This window comes from Miniopterus schreibersii, assembly GCF_964146895.1.
Source record: "Miniopterus schreibersii genome assembly, chromosome: 10".
Classification (NCBI taxonomy): domain Eukaryota; kingdom Metazoa; phylum Chordata; class Mammalia; order Chiroptera; family Miniopteridae; genus Miniopterus; species Miniopterus schreibersii.
In genome coordinates, this window is record NC_138110.1 from 65928784 (window position 1) to 65946256 (window position 17473).

The following is a 17473-nucleotide window of genomic DNA, read 5'->3' on the forward strand; positions in this document are numbered from 1 at the left end:
CTACAAAAGTAACACCTTCTTGCAATTTCATTTTATAATGAAGAAAATAAATCTGTGTATTTTATTTAACATTCTTTTAAATTACAGTTATGCCAAAGACAATATGCTTCTAATGAAAGAAACCTTAGCATAACCCTCAAAACATGCATATACATTTAGTCAGATCTTCGACATTGCTAAATAAATTACATGCATGATATACATTAACCAATAAAGATACTAATATGAGAATTCAGGACATTTATTTTTCTGCATGGAGATTTAACTACTGTACAACACACACACAAAACAAACCCATAAAGCAACGGTGCGTGATAGGTAGTGAGAGAGACTTAAAATAAACATATTTAAAATGCCTGCAAACAGGCTTTTTTTTTTTTTTAGGCAACAAAATATTTTCAGTCCTTGACACCTTCTCACACTCACCTAGCACCACAGATGCAAGGACTTGCGGTAAACGTGTACAATCTCATGCTTAAAACCTAAAGCATGCACTGAATAGAATTTATACATAATGATCTACTAAGTATGCAATACATACTTCTTCTAATATTTTATGCATTAAATTACCCTGCAGCATTTTTAATATTTATGGAAAACAACTTTTGAAACAAGTTTTCAGGGATCACCTCTAGGCTGTTTACACAGGCATTGGTTTGGTTAAACGGGAAAATGGCAGCAGCCTCAAGGTTCATACTGAATGAAAATGGTATATGTGCATGTCAATCCATGTAAAAAATACATATATACACAGATGGCACAAAGATTTGTGCAGTTGGAATCACCAGTGCAAATGCATGCATTTGAGGTACTTGTTTTTCCCATGGTCAGGTATAATTATGCATAGTCATGTTCCTCAAGTGCTAAATATTGCAGACCTGATTGAATGAAGAACTGAGATATTTATACAGTTAATTTCAAAGTGCTATGCTTTTAATGGACATTGTTTAATTAACATTATCCGTTTACATATATAGTTTAAAATATTTACCAACCAATAAATTTTCTCATTGTAAAGAGGCTGACTGGTAATTATACCTGGCCAAGTGATTTAAATAGCCTACTTGAAATTCTAGCAAGAACTGTAGTGAAACAGTAAAATACTTCATTATTGCTTCATTGGACTGAGAAACCTAAAAGGCATAGATAAACAATGCTCATGAAAAGTAATACCCAGAAGAGCAGTGCGTGCCCCCAGATGGCCTCTGCCCGATACAAGCTAAGCGCTGTCCATATTATCAATGCCATTGGCATCCATGTGGATACCAGGCTCTGCACACAAAGGTGAAGGAGTAAAGTGGCTAACAGTGGGACACAAGCAGCTCTTAAGCTCTGGCAATTCTTGCTTCAGGCGTTCCAACTGCTCCACTTGGAATATATTTGGCTGTTCAGGCATCCAATCATATATCCTATGATGAAACAAACACAAAACACATAAAATAGGGTAATTTCATGATTTACTTAAGACCAGTCTGACTTAACCTATTTAGAAGAATTTGTTTACAGAATGCCTAGGACATCCATATTACAAGAGCCCCCCACCCTCCTTTTTAAGATGTAAACATCAGTTCTATTTAAAAATAGTTCTCTTCTCCCCAGTCTTTCTAATAATCCAGAATAGCAGCATTTCCTTTTGTACCCCTGATGCAAAAGAGCTGATTAGAAAGCAACTGACTCAGAAAATGCAATCTGTAGTTTACTAGTGCTTCTTTAAGTATCTTCTCTCCAAGTCAATCAACTGGCAACGCCTGTTTCACAGGCGGAAGCTATTTAGAGGCAGAGCTAGAATTGATACCCAGCTCTGACTTCAAAGCACAAAGACCAAGATGAGAACTTCTCACTGTGTGAGAACTATGCTAAAGCTGTGCAGTGCTGGCAGAGGTACCCAGAGTCACAAGCACAGAGAAACCCCAGGTGATGGTGGCAGCACTGTCACTGCAGCAGCAGGGAGGATGGTCTTTCATGCTTAAATGCGAAAGCCAGGCAACTTACAGGAGGCACTGCAAGGCAATCTTTATGACGTCACAGTGGGCAAGTTCATAAACCAGATGAAAATATGTATTGACCTGGTTAAATATTTGACTATTATAAAACAAAGACCTTCTGTTAATTAAAGACATATATAATAGAGGGTGGGAGCGGGGAGGAAGCAGTCAATGGGGGAGGGAAAGGGGGACATGTGTAATATTTTCAACAATAAAGATAAATTTAAAAGAAGACATATATATATAAGAGAATGAAAAGTGACCTCTGGGTCAAGGAATCAGACTGAACGGAAGCATCTAACTTCACTTTCCCCCATATCCCGTAAAAAGAAAGCAAAGGGATTTTTGAGAGGAAAAAAAAAAAATCCCTGAGTATGGGAAAAACCAGACACAGCAACAAACTTTTTGGAGGCTGGAAAATAGATGGGTAAGTAATAAAGTGTTAGCGGCACAGAAAAGGCCAAATCAAGGTAGTAGTGGAAAAATGAAAAGGGCAAGTTAAAAGCACCAAATTCCTCCAGAACTGGGAGTGACAGGGAAAGGGGCCGAAACTGGGAGGGTGGGCTGAGGCCTGGAGCAGCAGCAAGTTAACTCCCTCCTCCTCTCGGCCCAGAGGCTGCCCCTCCCCCACCCGACAGGTTACTGCAAGAACCAAACAGGAAATGCCTTGGAACAGAGGACAAGACCAGGTGAGGGTTTGGACATTTTACAAAACCTCTAGCAGCACTAGGGAATTAGAGATAGTACATACATATAACCAATGCTACACACAGAGACGCCCTCCCTTTTCCAGCTCTCTGCCCCCACGTGGCTCCAAGAACCCTGGCAGCCAGACCTGGATCCTCTCGGTAGTTTATCTAGATTCTTCTATGAGCAATCTGATCAGCCAAAAAGTAAAGTTCTAAATCTGGTGACATCAGAGGTATGATCAAACGAGCCACCCAGATCACCCATAGTGAAATCCAAGTTAACACAGTCCAAGCTTCCAAAAATCTTTTAAGATTCCAATTCCTTATGAGAAGCAACTAAGGGTTTCCAAACATCTGAGGAAAACTAACAGATAAGACAGTGAGCAAAAGAGAAGAAAACTCCAAAATAACAAAATGTCCTCCTTCACGCTTTCAGAGAAATAGTAATTTCATCAAATGAAAACAGGATGTTACATATACAGAAAAAAGCATTAGGGGGAAAAAAACAGTCCTTGGAAATTAAAAAAAACACAATAGCAGATGTGGAAACCTCATTAGAATGGGCAGAAGGGGAAGGTTGAAGAAATTTTTCTAAGTGGAGTAAAAACACAAAGAAAGTAGGAAGAAAAAAAAAAGGGTATGAATTAGAAGTCAGGCCCAAGAGTGTATAATATGCAAAAAGGACTTCTATAAAGGGAAAAAAACCTCAGAAAAATGGAAGGGACAAATTGAAAATATAATTCATGAAATTTTTCACATTTTCAAGGACATGTGTCAACAGACTAAAAGAGCTACCAAGTTTCTAGCACAATGGGTGAAACCAGACCCATAAGACCCATCTCGATGAAATTTTAGAACACTTGTGACAAACAGAAGACTCTCCAAGCTTCCCGACAGGAAACAAAGAAACCACATGTGCGGCAACAGGAATCAACATGGTTTCATGCTCAACAGCAACACAGGAATTGTGAAGGTGACAGAGAAATACTTTTAAAATTGGAAGGAAATGATTTCTAATGTGGAATTTTATGTCCAGCCACAATGCTTGCAAATACACTTATCTATGTGTGCACTGGGTTGCAATGTAAAATGCATCTCTAATTGTGTTGGGGTCAAAAAAGTTTGAAAGTCATTGCCCTGGAGAAACTTAACACGTGTTCTAGAAGACCTGGTTGACAATGTTTACAGCAAATGCTATAATAGCAAAAACTTGGCAACCATCAAAATGTTCTCAAATAGGAGGATAAATTATGATAGACACATAGAACCATGAATATTACACAGCCATGAAGATGGACAGATTATAGCTACATGCAAAGATGAAAGCCATGCAAAACTAAATGGTATATTATTTAGTGACAGAAATAAGAATTAAAATGTTAAAGAGAATAATAATTTGATAAGCAGTTATATCTGAGGGAGGAGATAATAGAGTTAGGAAGAGGTTCATGGGGGACTTCAAAATCTAATGATAATGTTCTTTAAACGTGTTAGTGCATTTTAAAAAATTATTTGGGCAGACCCGGTAATTTTTTATAAAAAGAGGGGACATTGCCCAAATTGCCAGGAAGCAAGTAGTATCTCCACACCAAAAATCAAACCATTTGAGAAAGGTAAACTAAAGGCCATCTCAGTCATTATCATAAATGCAAAAATTCCAAATATCAGCAAATCAAACGTACCGGTTTCTATGATAATATATCACAAAACCATGATGAAATGGAAATCTACTGTGTGCTAAATCCTTTGAAAAGGAGAGAACACATTAGTTTCTGATGAACTAAAAGACCCACCCTCATCACAATCCTCCCCAGTGTAAAATGAACGAAAGGCTCTGAATCACTAATCACTCAAAACCTTCTATATAATGTCTAAATTTGATAATGAAAAAATTATAGCATAAGCACATTAAGTACCAGAAGAAACAGCTAAAAAAACTAGGCCATAGTAACTCACCTAGAGACAATAAAAGGGACAGGTGTGGGGGACTGTTGCATTTAAAAAAAAAAAATTATTGATTTGAGAAAAACATTGATTTGTTGTTCCACTGATTTATGCATTCATTGGTTGATTCTTGTATGTGCCCTGACCAGGGATCAAACCTTCAACCTTGACATATCGGAACAATGCTCTAACCAACTGACCAACTGAGTTACCTGGCCACGGCCTGCTGCTTTTTATTGTAAGCCGTAAGCCTTATAGAACTATTTAAAATTTTAAACTATATATATATATATATATGTTAAAAATTACATATACATATGTTAAGCTATATATGTATATATACACATACACACACGTACACATATATAGCTATGCATACATATATATGTACTGCTTTGATTAAAATTAAAAAAACCCAACATCCCACACCTTTCAAAGGTAAAAACCAAATCTACCTCACCCGTCCTCAGACTAGCAGGAGCCCAGTGTTGGGTGTCCCCTCAAAATCCTCCACAGCTTCAACACAGTCCTGCCCAATTCATGTTCTAGCCCCTAAAACTCATATCCTGTCAAAGCAAATTTAACCACATTCCAAAATCCATCTCAATGCTTCCTCTTTAAAATTATTCTTATTGACCCCAGGCTAGGAAGAACTCCCTTTCTTTAGTGCCTTTTATATTGTACAGCACCTTCCTGTTCTCCGTCGTGTGTCAGTATTTGGCTCCAACCAAGTAAGGCCCTTGAGATGATGGATCTGCCTAAAGTCTGTGTACTCTACAAAGTCGTACATGGTATAACCTCACAATACATTTTCTTGCCTGAAAATATTTGCAATCATTCCTTCCTCAAAGAAACAAAAAAATATTCTTCAAAATTTTGCTAAAGCAAACACTTCCTTCAAATTGTTGATTTAAAATTTTAGTTTTCCTTTAATTAGTTGGAATTGTCTATTAAAAAGAGCTATGAGCCTGGCTGGGCGTAGCTCAGCGGTTTAGCATCGACCTAGGATTCAGGCCATCGGGGCTCGATTCCAGGTCAGGGCACATGCCCGGGTTGCGGGCTCGACCCCCAGTTGGGAGCGTGCAGGAGGCAGCCGATCAGTGACTCTCTCATCATTGATGTTTCTATCTCTCTCCCTCTCCTTTCCTCTCTGAAATCAATAAAGACATATATATATAAAAGAGAGCTATGAAACCTGTTGCTTAAAGCAAAATTAACAAAATAATTAAGAAGGCAAGCATTATCTGGGCTGCAATTTTAAAACCAGACTCAGACAAAATAGTAAAAAACAAAAGTTTTATTAATAAAGTGATAAAACTTTATAGGACAAACAATAATATGAACTAAATCCAAGTATTTTTAAAGCAGGCCTGGTAAGAATTTCATCACTTACTCTTTGCGTGATGCTGCTCAAGTATGAGCAAACAGTAAATAACATCCTTCCTAACCCATTTCTTTATACTAAGCAATCTTTTCATTTCTCAGATTAATGACTCTCAAACTTACATCATAAACACCCAGGGAGCTTATAAAAAAGAATAGAAAGATTTGTTCAACAAATATCTGAAGTCCTACTTGGTATACACATTGTTCTAATCTCTGGAGATGCAGCAATGAACAAAACAGGCAAAGAGTCTTGCCCTCATGGAGTTTATGTTTGCATTACGTACGTGAGAGTGGGGGAGGCCAGGGAGAAAATAAGTAAAATATCATGTGTCAGATGGTGGTAGATGCTATGGAGAAAAGTCAGAAGTATGCTGAATAGAGGTGGTTATCTGAATCAGGACATTCAGGGAAGGCTTTACTGAGATGTTGACATTGGGGATGGAGGGAAGATAAGGACCTGGAATTCTACTCTAGGTGACACAGAAAACGGTGGGAGTTTTAAGCAGTGACATGATCTGCCTTCGTTCTAAAAGGCTCCCTCTGGCTGCTGTGCTGAGGACAGACAGCAGGGAGCATGGGTAGAGGCAGTGGTCAGTGAGCAGGCTCCTTCAATAATGCACGTGAGAAATGAGACACCTTGGGAGTAACAATAGTAAACATGGTGAGTAGATAGATTCAGGATATATTTATTTAAAGAGAATCAACAAGATTGTTTGACTGAATTTGGGATATAAGATAAAGAACAGAGTCATCAAAGACTCCAAGGATTTGGCCTGAAAAACTGGAAAGACAGTCATTTATACTGAAATCAGGAAGTCTATAGCTGGATATAAAAGTTTAGAGGTCAAGGGAAAGGTCTGAGTTGGAGATATAAAAATTTAGAAATATATAAAAGTATGAAAAGCCACAGAACTGGATGAGATCATGAAGAAAGTTGGTGTAGAGAGAAGAGACTGGGCAGATAGCCCCCTCCCCCCACAAGGTGACTTAGGGCGCAGTCACCTGAACAAGCTTCCCAAGTGAATGTGGTATATTCCAAAGTTTGAAAAATTCCACTGACAAATGTTAAGATAAACCTCAGGTTGAACTACAGAATTTTAACTAAGTTTAATATTATTTATAATTTTATAAAATAAAAGCTACTTTTCCCCTAACAGTTCATGAAAATTTTTCATGAAAAACAAATACCTATCATAAATTAGACCATTAACTCCAAATTCCTTCAATTTCTTCCTGTTTTCGGGATCGTTGGTATCATCACCCCAGCAGAATATGACTAGTCCCTTAGCTTTTGCCTCTTGAATGTAGGATGGGTTTCTGAGCAGGTCTTCAGTATGTGCGTTTATTCCCTAATGGAAGAAAAGTAAGTTACATGTGAAAAAGCAACTTAACTGCAAATGCTAAATGGCCATACTCTACATCAGTGCTCTCCAAAGTAGAGTGGGCAGGAAGAAAAAAAAAGTACAATTTTTTCTATCAAGCAACTGTACAGTCTAGCCATTTTAGATGATTCATAAAACCCACTCAACTACAAAACTTACCTAACCTAGGCCTGCAAGGAAGTATATATTTTTTGCTCATGTATCTATTTTGATTCTAAGATCTAATACCCTCATTTTTAAGTAGAACTATCTGCTTGTTATACATAGATCAAAACTAACCAATTAGATGTGTAGCATAACATGAAACTTTATTTACTGCTGCTCTAAAACATTTAAAAAAAAATTATAATTAAGAAATTCAAACAACTTACCAGTAGATTTTCAAACTGTGCAAAACTCATTGCAATAGCAGTTGTCCGAGATCTGAGGTCCATGAGTTCAGGGTAAATATCAGACTTTCCTTGAGTCAAAAATAATATGGGGTATTTGTTCTGCTTGTGCCGAACCCTAAAAAAGACAATTTAAAAAATGCCTCTTCATTGGGGAGATAATTATAAGATAGTTTTGAAACTTTAGAAAGTAATATTATATATATATATATATATATAAAAATAACACTTCCCCCAAAAGCATAATTCCATTAGTGAGATATAACCACCATTAATATGCATCTATTGCATTTCAGTCAAAAAATTTAAAAAATTTAATTATTCTATGTAAGAGCTAAACTGTTCTCAGAAATGAGCAGCAAGAGAGCCCTTGAGGGCTTACAACTTGGTAAGGAAGATGTTACATGCAACACAGGGTATGAGGCATTAGGACCTAGTGGGCGTGGAGATCACAGGAGTGAAGGGTATCCCAGCAGGTAGTCCTGAAGGGAAGTGAGGATACACATAACTTGATTGACAGGACAAATCAAGGGTGAAGTCTGGGCACCTCCCCACCTCCAACCATAATCTTTATACCCTAAGTCCTAGCTACAGTCTAAGAGTATTGGGGGAGGGTGATGATTACTCACATTGTGCAAATATCTGGATCAAATGAAGAAAACACTATTCTTCTCTTCCCAGAATTTTCTAAGACAGTTTTTAAAATGATATCCAAAAACAAATTCATGTCAAAATACGTTGATAAGTTCCCATCCCACATTCCATCCTATGCAGAAGTAAACAGGAAAACAAAAGTCATTAGCCACCTGAGGCTCACAGTGCTAAAAAAGATCATCTAGTCCAACTCGTATTCTACAAATGAGAAAAGCAAAGGCCTGAAAAGATGAAGTGACTTGCTGTGACAAAGCAATTATACGTACCATCAATAGACTTTTGTTTTAATAAGGTAACAAATAAAAGCTAAAACTGGAAATTTGCAATCTATTGTGACTTTTTAAATAGTTTTATATACTCTTCATAAACTTTAAGACAGAAAGACTCCACTCATTTGCTAACTCATTACCAAAAAACCCCAAATCCTGCCCTGGCCGGTGTGGCTCAGTGGTTAGTGTGTCGGCCCCCACATCAAAGGGTCACGGGTTTGGTTCCCTGCCAAGGGCATGTGCCTGGATTTCAGGTTTCAGCCCTAGCCCCGGTTGGGGCATGTGCAGGAAGCAACCAACTGATGTTTCCTCTCTCTCCCCCTTCCTCCCTCCCTTCCACTCTCTCAAAAAGCAATAGAAAAAAATATCCTTGGGTAAGGATTAACAAAAAAATAATAATAATAAAGGTGCTGGCAGTTAAGAAAAAAAAAGAAAAGAATATCCCTGTTCTAGAAATTTGGAGCAGGGTAAACATAAAAATAAAATAAAATTTAAAAACCTGGTAATTATGAATTGCTAGTTAAATATCTCATTTTTTGGATCATAAGCATATCAAGTACCCTGAACAAATAATAAAAATAATTCTCTAAATATAGCTAAAATACCAAGAGTCCTGTTGATATTCAAAAATAAAATATTTTAATTAGAATATCATTAAAATTAAAATAAATTTATTCATTAAAATAAATAAAAAAGCTCAGAAAACTAAAAATTACTTTAGTTGAGCACTCGCTATGCTAACCAGGAGCAGCTGATCATAAATACTTAGCAGGCATGATTTGAGGGCAGTTAGGATTATTCTGACCCAAACAAATTCCAGGATATTGTTCTGGCTGCCCAATCATGATACCAGAATTAACCACTACTGACCCCAACCCAACCAACGCTCTTACCATGCACCCATCCCTGTAACACATATCCCCATCTGATTCTGATACACTCAATAGCTGCTTGGCTAGAATTTAAGTTCCAGGAAGGTGAGGCTTTAGGCTGTTTTGTTCACTAGCTGATCCCAGTACCCAGAAAATGCCTGGCCCATAGCAACCTTTCAATCTATAATTGTTGAACAAAAGAATGATTAAATCTGGGAGTGATTTAAAACACACTTGCAGAAATTTCGTTTCCTGGTTAATTATTACTAGCTACTAGCACCTAAAAGAAAACTGCTTAGGACATTATTTAAAATGTGTTCAGATGGGGGGGATAAAACAAAATTCAATCAGAGTCCTAGAGATCTGCCTGGCCGTTGTTCTCACAGTTCGCCTTATAAGGATGCACAGAAACCACCTATGTAAATGCACACAGCAGATACGTGTAAATGGGAATTTCTACTATAATACATTTATCACGACTTTTAGGTACTCACATATTAGTATAAAATAAGTTTTATTAAAACGGTCTAAAAGCACTGTGCTTACTGGAAGAAGCCACAATAAGTTTTCAGTTTCACTTACTCCATTAAAACAAAAAAATAGGAATGAATGCATTTAAAGAAACGGGGACGGGGGAAGAACATGTTACACAGAGAATTACTTACCCTTTGTTGGCAGATCCACTTTATTTCTATGTTAAACCCTACATCTTCTGGCAAGGACTCTAAAACCTAGAGTTTTGTTTGTTGGTGTTGAATTTTGTTTTATTTTTGGTGAAATGAATGGTAGAATAAGAGAAAAAAAAGAAAAACAAAATTATTACAAAAAGCAATCTGTGAGAAAACATATCACTAGTAAGGGTAAATGTTTTGTGCCTTCAGCATAAACCACTATCTTTCATACTCAAACTGACAACCACACTGATTAAGAGAGACAAAGAAATTAAACAGCAAAAGCAAGTAGTCTTAGGCAGTATCTGTGAAAACCAATCACTACTACCACAAAGATGGATCCTTAACCTAAAATTTTTTTCACCATTACTTTACTGGACATCCAAAGTGAGCTGTAATAACTTAGGTGACCTCAAGGATTTAAGAAGACATTTGTTGTGTTTTCTGAATTTCATTCAAGTATGTCAATCTACTATACCAAGATATGGTTATATGAAAAACCATGGTTCCTAACTTGTTTCGAAGGTAGTGCTTCCCAACAATATCATGTTGATAATTCCCTGAAAAGATGTTATCTCCAAAAGAAAGATGATACCAAGGCTCATAAATAAGGCTATGACTATATAAATGAACAAATAATATGGTGTCAACTTATCTAAACTAAGTTATCTGACACTCTGCAATAAACCATTTTGGCAGTGTCATTAGAAAATCAAATTGAAAATATGAAGCCTGGTTATGAACCTATAAAGAGCTGACTTGTTTAGTCTTCAAACATGAAGGCCAGGCAAATACATAAACATGCTCAGGGCAAAAGGAATCTGAAACAGATTGTGTTTTTAACTTCAATTTATTTCAAAAATTTAGAAATCATTTAACATGTACAGTACATATGATATTTGCTTTTATAACAGCAAATAAAGCACACTAACAGAACAATGTAATTAATAGCAAGAACATAGCTTGGGAGTCTGGTGACCTGGGAACTAGCCCTGGATCTATACTAACCAGCTGCAGAAAAAGTACAGTACCTGAGTTTGTACTCAAGTATGTGTGAGGCTTCTGACTTTTTTCTCTTTAACCATATTTATTTAACATACCCATCACATTTTTACTGAGCCAATGCAAAATTAGAAAACTAAAGTCAACAGTATATATTAGCGTTGAGATTGCGAAACGTCAAATTTGCAGAAAGATCCTCCTTTATACTGAGATTGTATTTGGCCTTTTTTGTGTTTTAAAATTTCTCTGTGATTTAATTATAGTGATGGCAGTGAGTGAATGAATGAGTGTGTGTGTGTTTAACTTATTTGGCTAAGCAAATACTGTCAAACTTTTCACAAACAATTTTTTTAAAAACTGTTTTCTATTCTATGAAATCACAAGCCTAGGAATCATGAGATTTCTAAGAACCAAATGATTTCAGAATTTTGGAATAGAAAGAATGACTTGACTTAGCTGGGCTTCATAAATATCTGAAAAATTATTCAAATCATGTTTTAAATGCACTAAGTGTCCATATAGGAGGTCTCTTGTAGCATCCTTTTTGTAGGGTGAATAATCATGATAAATTGAAATGACCCATTTTTGCCTAAGTAATCTATAGCCCAACTTGTGTGGCTCAGTGGTTGTGCGTTGAACCATGAACCAAAAGGTCACCAGTTCAATTCCCAGTTGGGACACATGCCCTGGTTTTGGGCTTGATCCCCACTGGGGGCCGTGCAGGAGGCAGTTGATGTTTCTCACATTAAAAAATAGAAAGAAATCTACTATAGGTGACATCACCAAGAAAAGACAATGTAGAAGAGTAGAAGTTAGGATATGGAGCCTGCAGAATAAAAAGCAGAGCCAGCAGGGCTAAGGAGAAATGTCTGGTGTTCATGTAGGCTTGCCCGACACTATCGAACAGATTCCTCTTATAAATTGTGTCTAGTTTTTAAGTCTTCATGCCAGTTTTTGTTATACTTTAAGTAAATTCTTAAAATCTGTGTCTCATTTTAGGTAACCAGGGTCTTTATTTTCTTTGGAGAATCTCATTTCTCTCCAAGAATTAAGGAACAGTTAAAAATATTGTAAAAATGCCTCTCTTACCATCACATCTCTCTCCCACCCCACTTTCTATGCACTCTCCTTCCTGTTTATATACAGAAATATGTGAATTTCCTATTCTTACCAAATTAACCAGTTGAGGTGGGAATTTTTATTCATTTGAGCAGATGAATTACTCTTTTTTAAAAAAGGTAGTAGCATAGGTACACCACATAAGAATGTATCTTCTCTAACAAGCATCAATGATGACAAGTTTATATTAATATTGCCTTTAACGCAAACTTTTTAGTGCCCATTTAAGAGACTAAAATTAATTATTCAGGTATAACAGAATTAATGAGACAGCCTTGCCCCAGTTTTCCTAAGGAACTTACCATCTTAAGAGAAGGAAATGGCTGATTTTCAGATAAAGCATTTTCTTCCTCAACCAACGATTCTGAAAAATTTAAATTAAAAAAACACAGTAGATAAAATACCATTTTATCACTAAGATCTTTTCCTAAATTCTCAGGGTAAAAAAAGACAAGCAAATTATGAAATCCCTTCATATGTAGTGTTTGAAGGCTCTTGTATTTATTAAACAATTATCCCCTCCGATTTTTGAAACAAGCATCCTTTTTGAAGATTATTTTACAATATTTAATAGAAACACCATATGCCCTGGCCAGTTTGGTTTAGTAGCTAGAGTGTCAGCCTGAGGACTGAAGGGTCCAGGTTTGATTCTAGCCAAGGGCATGTACCTCAGTTGCAGGCTCCATCCCCCGGCTGGGGTGAGCGTGGGAGGCAACCAATCCATATGTCTCTCTACACTGACGATTCTCTCTCTCTCCCCCTTCCACTCTCTCTGAAAAGCAATGGAAAAATTGGGGTTTTTTCCAAAAAAAAAAAAATCCTCGGGTGAGGATTTAAAAAAAATAAATTAATTAATTAAATAAAAGTTAAAAAATAGAAGCACCATGGTCTGTGGTGCCAACAGTGACTATTTTCTTATAAAAGTTGTAATACTACTTTTTTAAAAAAAGTAGTCACAAGAGTGATTTGTTATTTCTTAATGGAATTAAGAGCTATGTCATCTTGCTAAGACTATTTGAAATATCAAAATCAGCTCACAAGGTAGAAATTAAGAGAATCTACAGCTACTAATATGCTTTGGTTACCACTGTGCTTAATCCAAAATAGATTCCACCTCAAGAAATAGAATAATTTTTTTTCCAAAAGAAAAAAAAATTAGTATCAAGCTTTTCTTTAAAAAAAAAAAAAAAAGCCCATGTACTATAAATTAAAAAACAAACCATGTAAAATTTTCCAGTTGAATAAATTAGAGGTTTAATTAATTTTATTATGAACAGTTATGAAATATCTAAGTCTATTAATTCATATTTGTGCTCTAGGGATAATTTTTTGAGTCTTTAAGCCCTTTACAATTTTTTCATACAGACATCTCAACTGTGCTGTTATGACAACTGCAGATAAATATCTAATGAGTACCTACTATACGCAGAATACTATAAATGACTCAGAATATAAAAACATTTTCCCTGCCCTTAAAGGTTTATATTCTAACTGAAAAGACAGGACATATACAAAAATAAAGAGTTAAAAAAAGTATCATTAAGCTTCAAATGAATGGCATAGACTATTAAGTCCCAAGGGAGTATAAAGTAAAGTAGAATTACAAAGGGATTTTGTCGGCAGGACAATCTTTGAGGAACCTGAGGCACACAGTAGTTAAGTAAACTGCCCAAGGTCACAACTGATAAATATTAGATAGAGCTGGGTTCAAACTCCTGGCTCTGGAGCCAGATTCTATGCTTGATAAATTCTCTACTTTGTAATGTGAAGAATGCTGGAAATGTTGAAAGATACTAAATTATAAAGAACTCTGATCATCAAGCTAAGAAAACTCTTAAAAGTAAAAAATCATGGTTACTATACATGACATATATACATTTGAAGATTAATATACGTAAAGCTTTCATGTTTATAAAATTACATTTGGATAGCCCAGTATTATATTCATTAAAATGACCAAAAAGTGTGTTAAAATGGGTAAGGAAATACCGTATATGCTAACTATGAAATAAAAACAGTGTTTCCATATTTGTACATACCTTTTAGATCTTTAGATTTTAGTGCAGTCACGTGAGTGAGCTAGAAAACACATACACAAAATGCAATCATTAAAAAAAGCCTTACTTTATGAAGATATGCAGTATCTGTAGAACTGTAACTTGAAGAGCTAGTAAGTTAGAGAAAACTATAAAGTATAGAATTTTAAGTTTAATAAGAATAAGCACTAACCACTGTATATATTTTATATGTTCACACATACACGTAAGATCATAATCAAATACCCACTTAGGGAAGAATATAAAATCATTAAGTTAGGAAATTGCTTATACTCAATCAACCATTTATTTAGGTGTCTAAGGGGAACAGAAAGGGGATCATACAAAGTCACATGGTATAACAAAATATACAAAGATCTCAGTAATATAAGTATAAAACCAACAATAGCACAAAAGGTCAATTGTAAAATAGTGAGTTACATAAAGAAGGGCTAAAGTAGACCAGAGGCAACCTAAGATTATGGATGAGAAGAGCTGGCCCCTATGGCCTCCAAAGACTAATAGCCTAGCCCCTTCATGTATGCAAAAACCAATGGGGTCCAGGAATGCACGCTGAATATATCATCTCCATGTGCAAAGAGAATATGACCACATAAAGACAGGTACAAATAGTCTTAAAACTAAAAGATAATTTACATTTTATGCTATTATTACTACCTTTAACAACTGGAGTTGGTCAAATGTTAACTCCTTTACTGGAATTTCAAATAATTCAACTGGATCAGCTTCAAATTTCTAAATAGGAAACATAGAGAAAAACAGGCCCCTTATTATTACTGAATGATTACTCTAGACAGGCCTAAAACTGTAATTTACTGAATGATGAGAACAATTACTTGATGACCAGTGAGCCCACGTAGAGGAGCCCTTCTTATCTACCACCACCCCCCAGCTCCTAAATTCTGGCTTTTGTTTTTAATGTTAAGTGGTAGTGCCTGGAAGAAAAAAAACACTGGAAGCAAGCTATGGCATTGAAAACACTGAAAACAAGCCAGAGGTTCAGTGATTTCCTTTATTTCCTGCCATCCTGTGTATATTTTATTCGCCATACCTATGCCACATGACTAGGAAATCAGCATGCAAGTATTGTGTAAGAATTAATTCCTGTCAATAAGTTTCTAGCCTTTTCTAAATCTTTTAAACTTAAGTTTGGTTAAAAATAGCCACAGAAATCAACTGTTATTAAAAAATGTCTGATTAGCTATAAGTACTAATACTTAATAGGAACTCTAATCTATTATAAACACTTTCCCCTTGAGCAAATCTGTTTTTAAAATTTTAATACCATATCAAATGTCACATTGTTTAGGCACCTCTATCTTAATGAATTAATGTACCACCAATAAATCATCAATCCAACAAATATATGGCTGGGCAAATAGGTTTACAGTTATAATACAAATAAATAATAATACAAGAATAAACTCTGTTTTGCATACTCACAACTGTAAACCGATTTTTGCACACCCCAGTATACAAAACTCTGACTTTTATACTCATTCATGTATATATGTATGAGTATGTATATGTATAAAGCTTTTTTGGGAGAATACATAAGAAACTATTAAGAGTAAGGGAGTACGGCCAAGCAGAAAGGAAAACTTATATTCATGTTATAATCTTATGAACCATTGGTTTTATTGGAAAATACCAGCTTAAAAATTAAAACTAAAAATATATACAGCCCGGCCAGGCATGGCTCAGAGGTTGAGCATCGACCCAGGATCCAGGAGATCGGGGTTCGATTCCCCTGTCAGGGCACAGGCCCGGGTTGCGGGCTAGGCAGCCAATCAATGACTCTCTTATCATTGATGTTTCCATTTCTCTCTCTCTCCCCCTCCTTTCCTCTCTCTGAAATCAATAAAGATATGTTTAAAAAATAATAATAATAAAAATAGAAATATATACAATTCATTATTTTCATTCCCCAGTTAAGTTATCCAAATTCAACTTAAGAGCAAAATAAAGAAAATATACTTTTTTAAAAGAAAAAAACAGGGGGGAAAAAGAAGGAAAAAGAGAAACAAAGTCTGGTGATAAGGGGAAATCAATACTACGCTTCAACTAATGCTAATAGATTTTTAGAAATTCGAACTAGATTCATTAATCTCCATCTTGGTTAGTAAGGTCCTTTACCAGTCCCTCCATTCCTTCTCATTTTACTTTGCGTTGGTTTCCCCACAGCCAAAACAACCTGCTCCATTTCTGTTAAGTTATTCTACTTCTGTCATCTAACAGGTGCACCTCCTTCCCTCCCTCCCCTAACAACACTTCACAGAAATGAAGGGTCCATTTCTATACATCATAGTAATGCAAACCCAAATGACTGATTAGAACCTGCTAGCAGGCAGAGCCAGGAGCCTTCTCATCTACTTCTACAACATGCAGTGTCTGGTGCAGTGTTACACCTTAGCAAAATAGCCTTAACTTCAAACCAACTCAGTGGAAAATAACACCTAATACAGTTTGAAAGAAAATGCCAAATAAACCCTAGTAGTGTAAGTCCCTGAGAAATCACTTGGCAAATTTGTATACTGAAGTTTAGGCACTATATAATTATCACAATTATGTTTGCATAGCAATTACAATTTTTAAGAAATTATATGCATTTTCTTTTTTGTTGTTTAAAAATTTTATTAATATGAAGTCATTCATGTTATTTCTTATTATACTTGTAATGCCTTTAGGATCTGTAATGATAGCCCCTCTTTGATTTCTCTTTTTTAAAATCTTTGTTGTTGAAAGTATTACAGATGTCCCCATTTTCCCCCAGCTGACCCCCTCCCACACCCTCCCCAGGCCTTCCCCGCACTGCACTATCATTTATCCATGGGCTATGCAAATCTCTTCTATCATGCCCTCCTCTCCACTCTCACTGTCTCCACTCCAGTTCAGGCTTACCTTACCTTTGGCCCTCATTGCTGTTCCACTTGCCTCTACTCTCTGTCCTCTTAAATTCCCCTTACATCAGGTATCAAATTATTAATCTGGGAGTTTAGTTCTGAACATTTCCCTTCTTGGCTCAAAAGTCTTTCATATCTCCCTAGCTCCTAA

The 17473-nt window shown here is 36.0% G+C and overlaps 1 protein-coding gene across 5 annotated transcripts in view; it reads right to left on the minus strand.

Annotated features, from left to right (window-relative positions):
• Window positions 1–225: 225 nt before the first annotated feature.
• The window catches only part of GPCPD1 (glycerophosphocholine phosphodiesterase 1), a 50960-nt gene continuing 33712 nt past the window's right edge, over window positions 226–17473 (minus strand). For 4 of the 5 annotated variants that reach the window (XM_081148378.1, XM_081148381.1, XM_081148379.1 and 1 more), the window contains 8 exons: window positions 15077–15154; window positions 14402–14441; window positions 12665–12726; window positions 10236–10301; window positions 8405–8541; window positions 7758–7893; window positions 7193–7353; window positions 226–1409 (listed from right to left, as the gene is read on the minus strand). In XM_081148378.1, coding sequence (XP_081004504.1) covers window positions 1220–1409; window positions 7193–7353; window positions 7758–7893; window positions 8405–8541; window positions 10236–10301; window positions 12665–12726; window positions 14402–14441; window positions 15077–15154 — 870 coding nt within the window. In that variant the 3' untranslated portion in view covers window positions 226–1219. Of the gene's footprint in view, window positions 1410–4356; window positions 4419–7192; window positions 7354–7757; window positions 7894–8404; window positions 8542–10235; window positions 10302–12664; window positions 12727–14401; window positions 14442–15076; window positions 15155–17473 lie in introns of all 5 variants that reach the window. The other variant, XR_013999608.1, reaches the window with a different exon arrangement.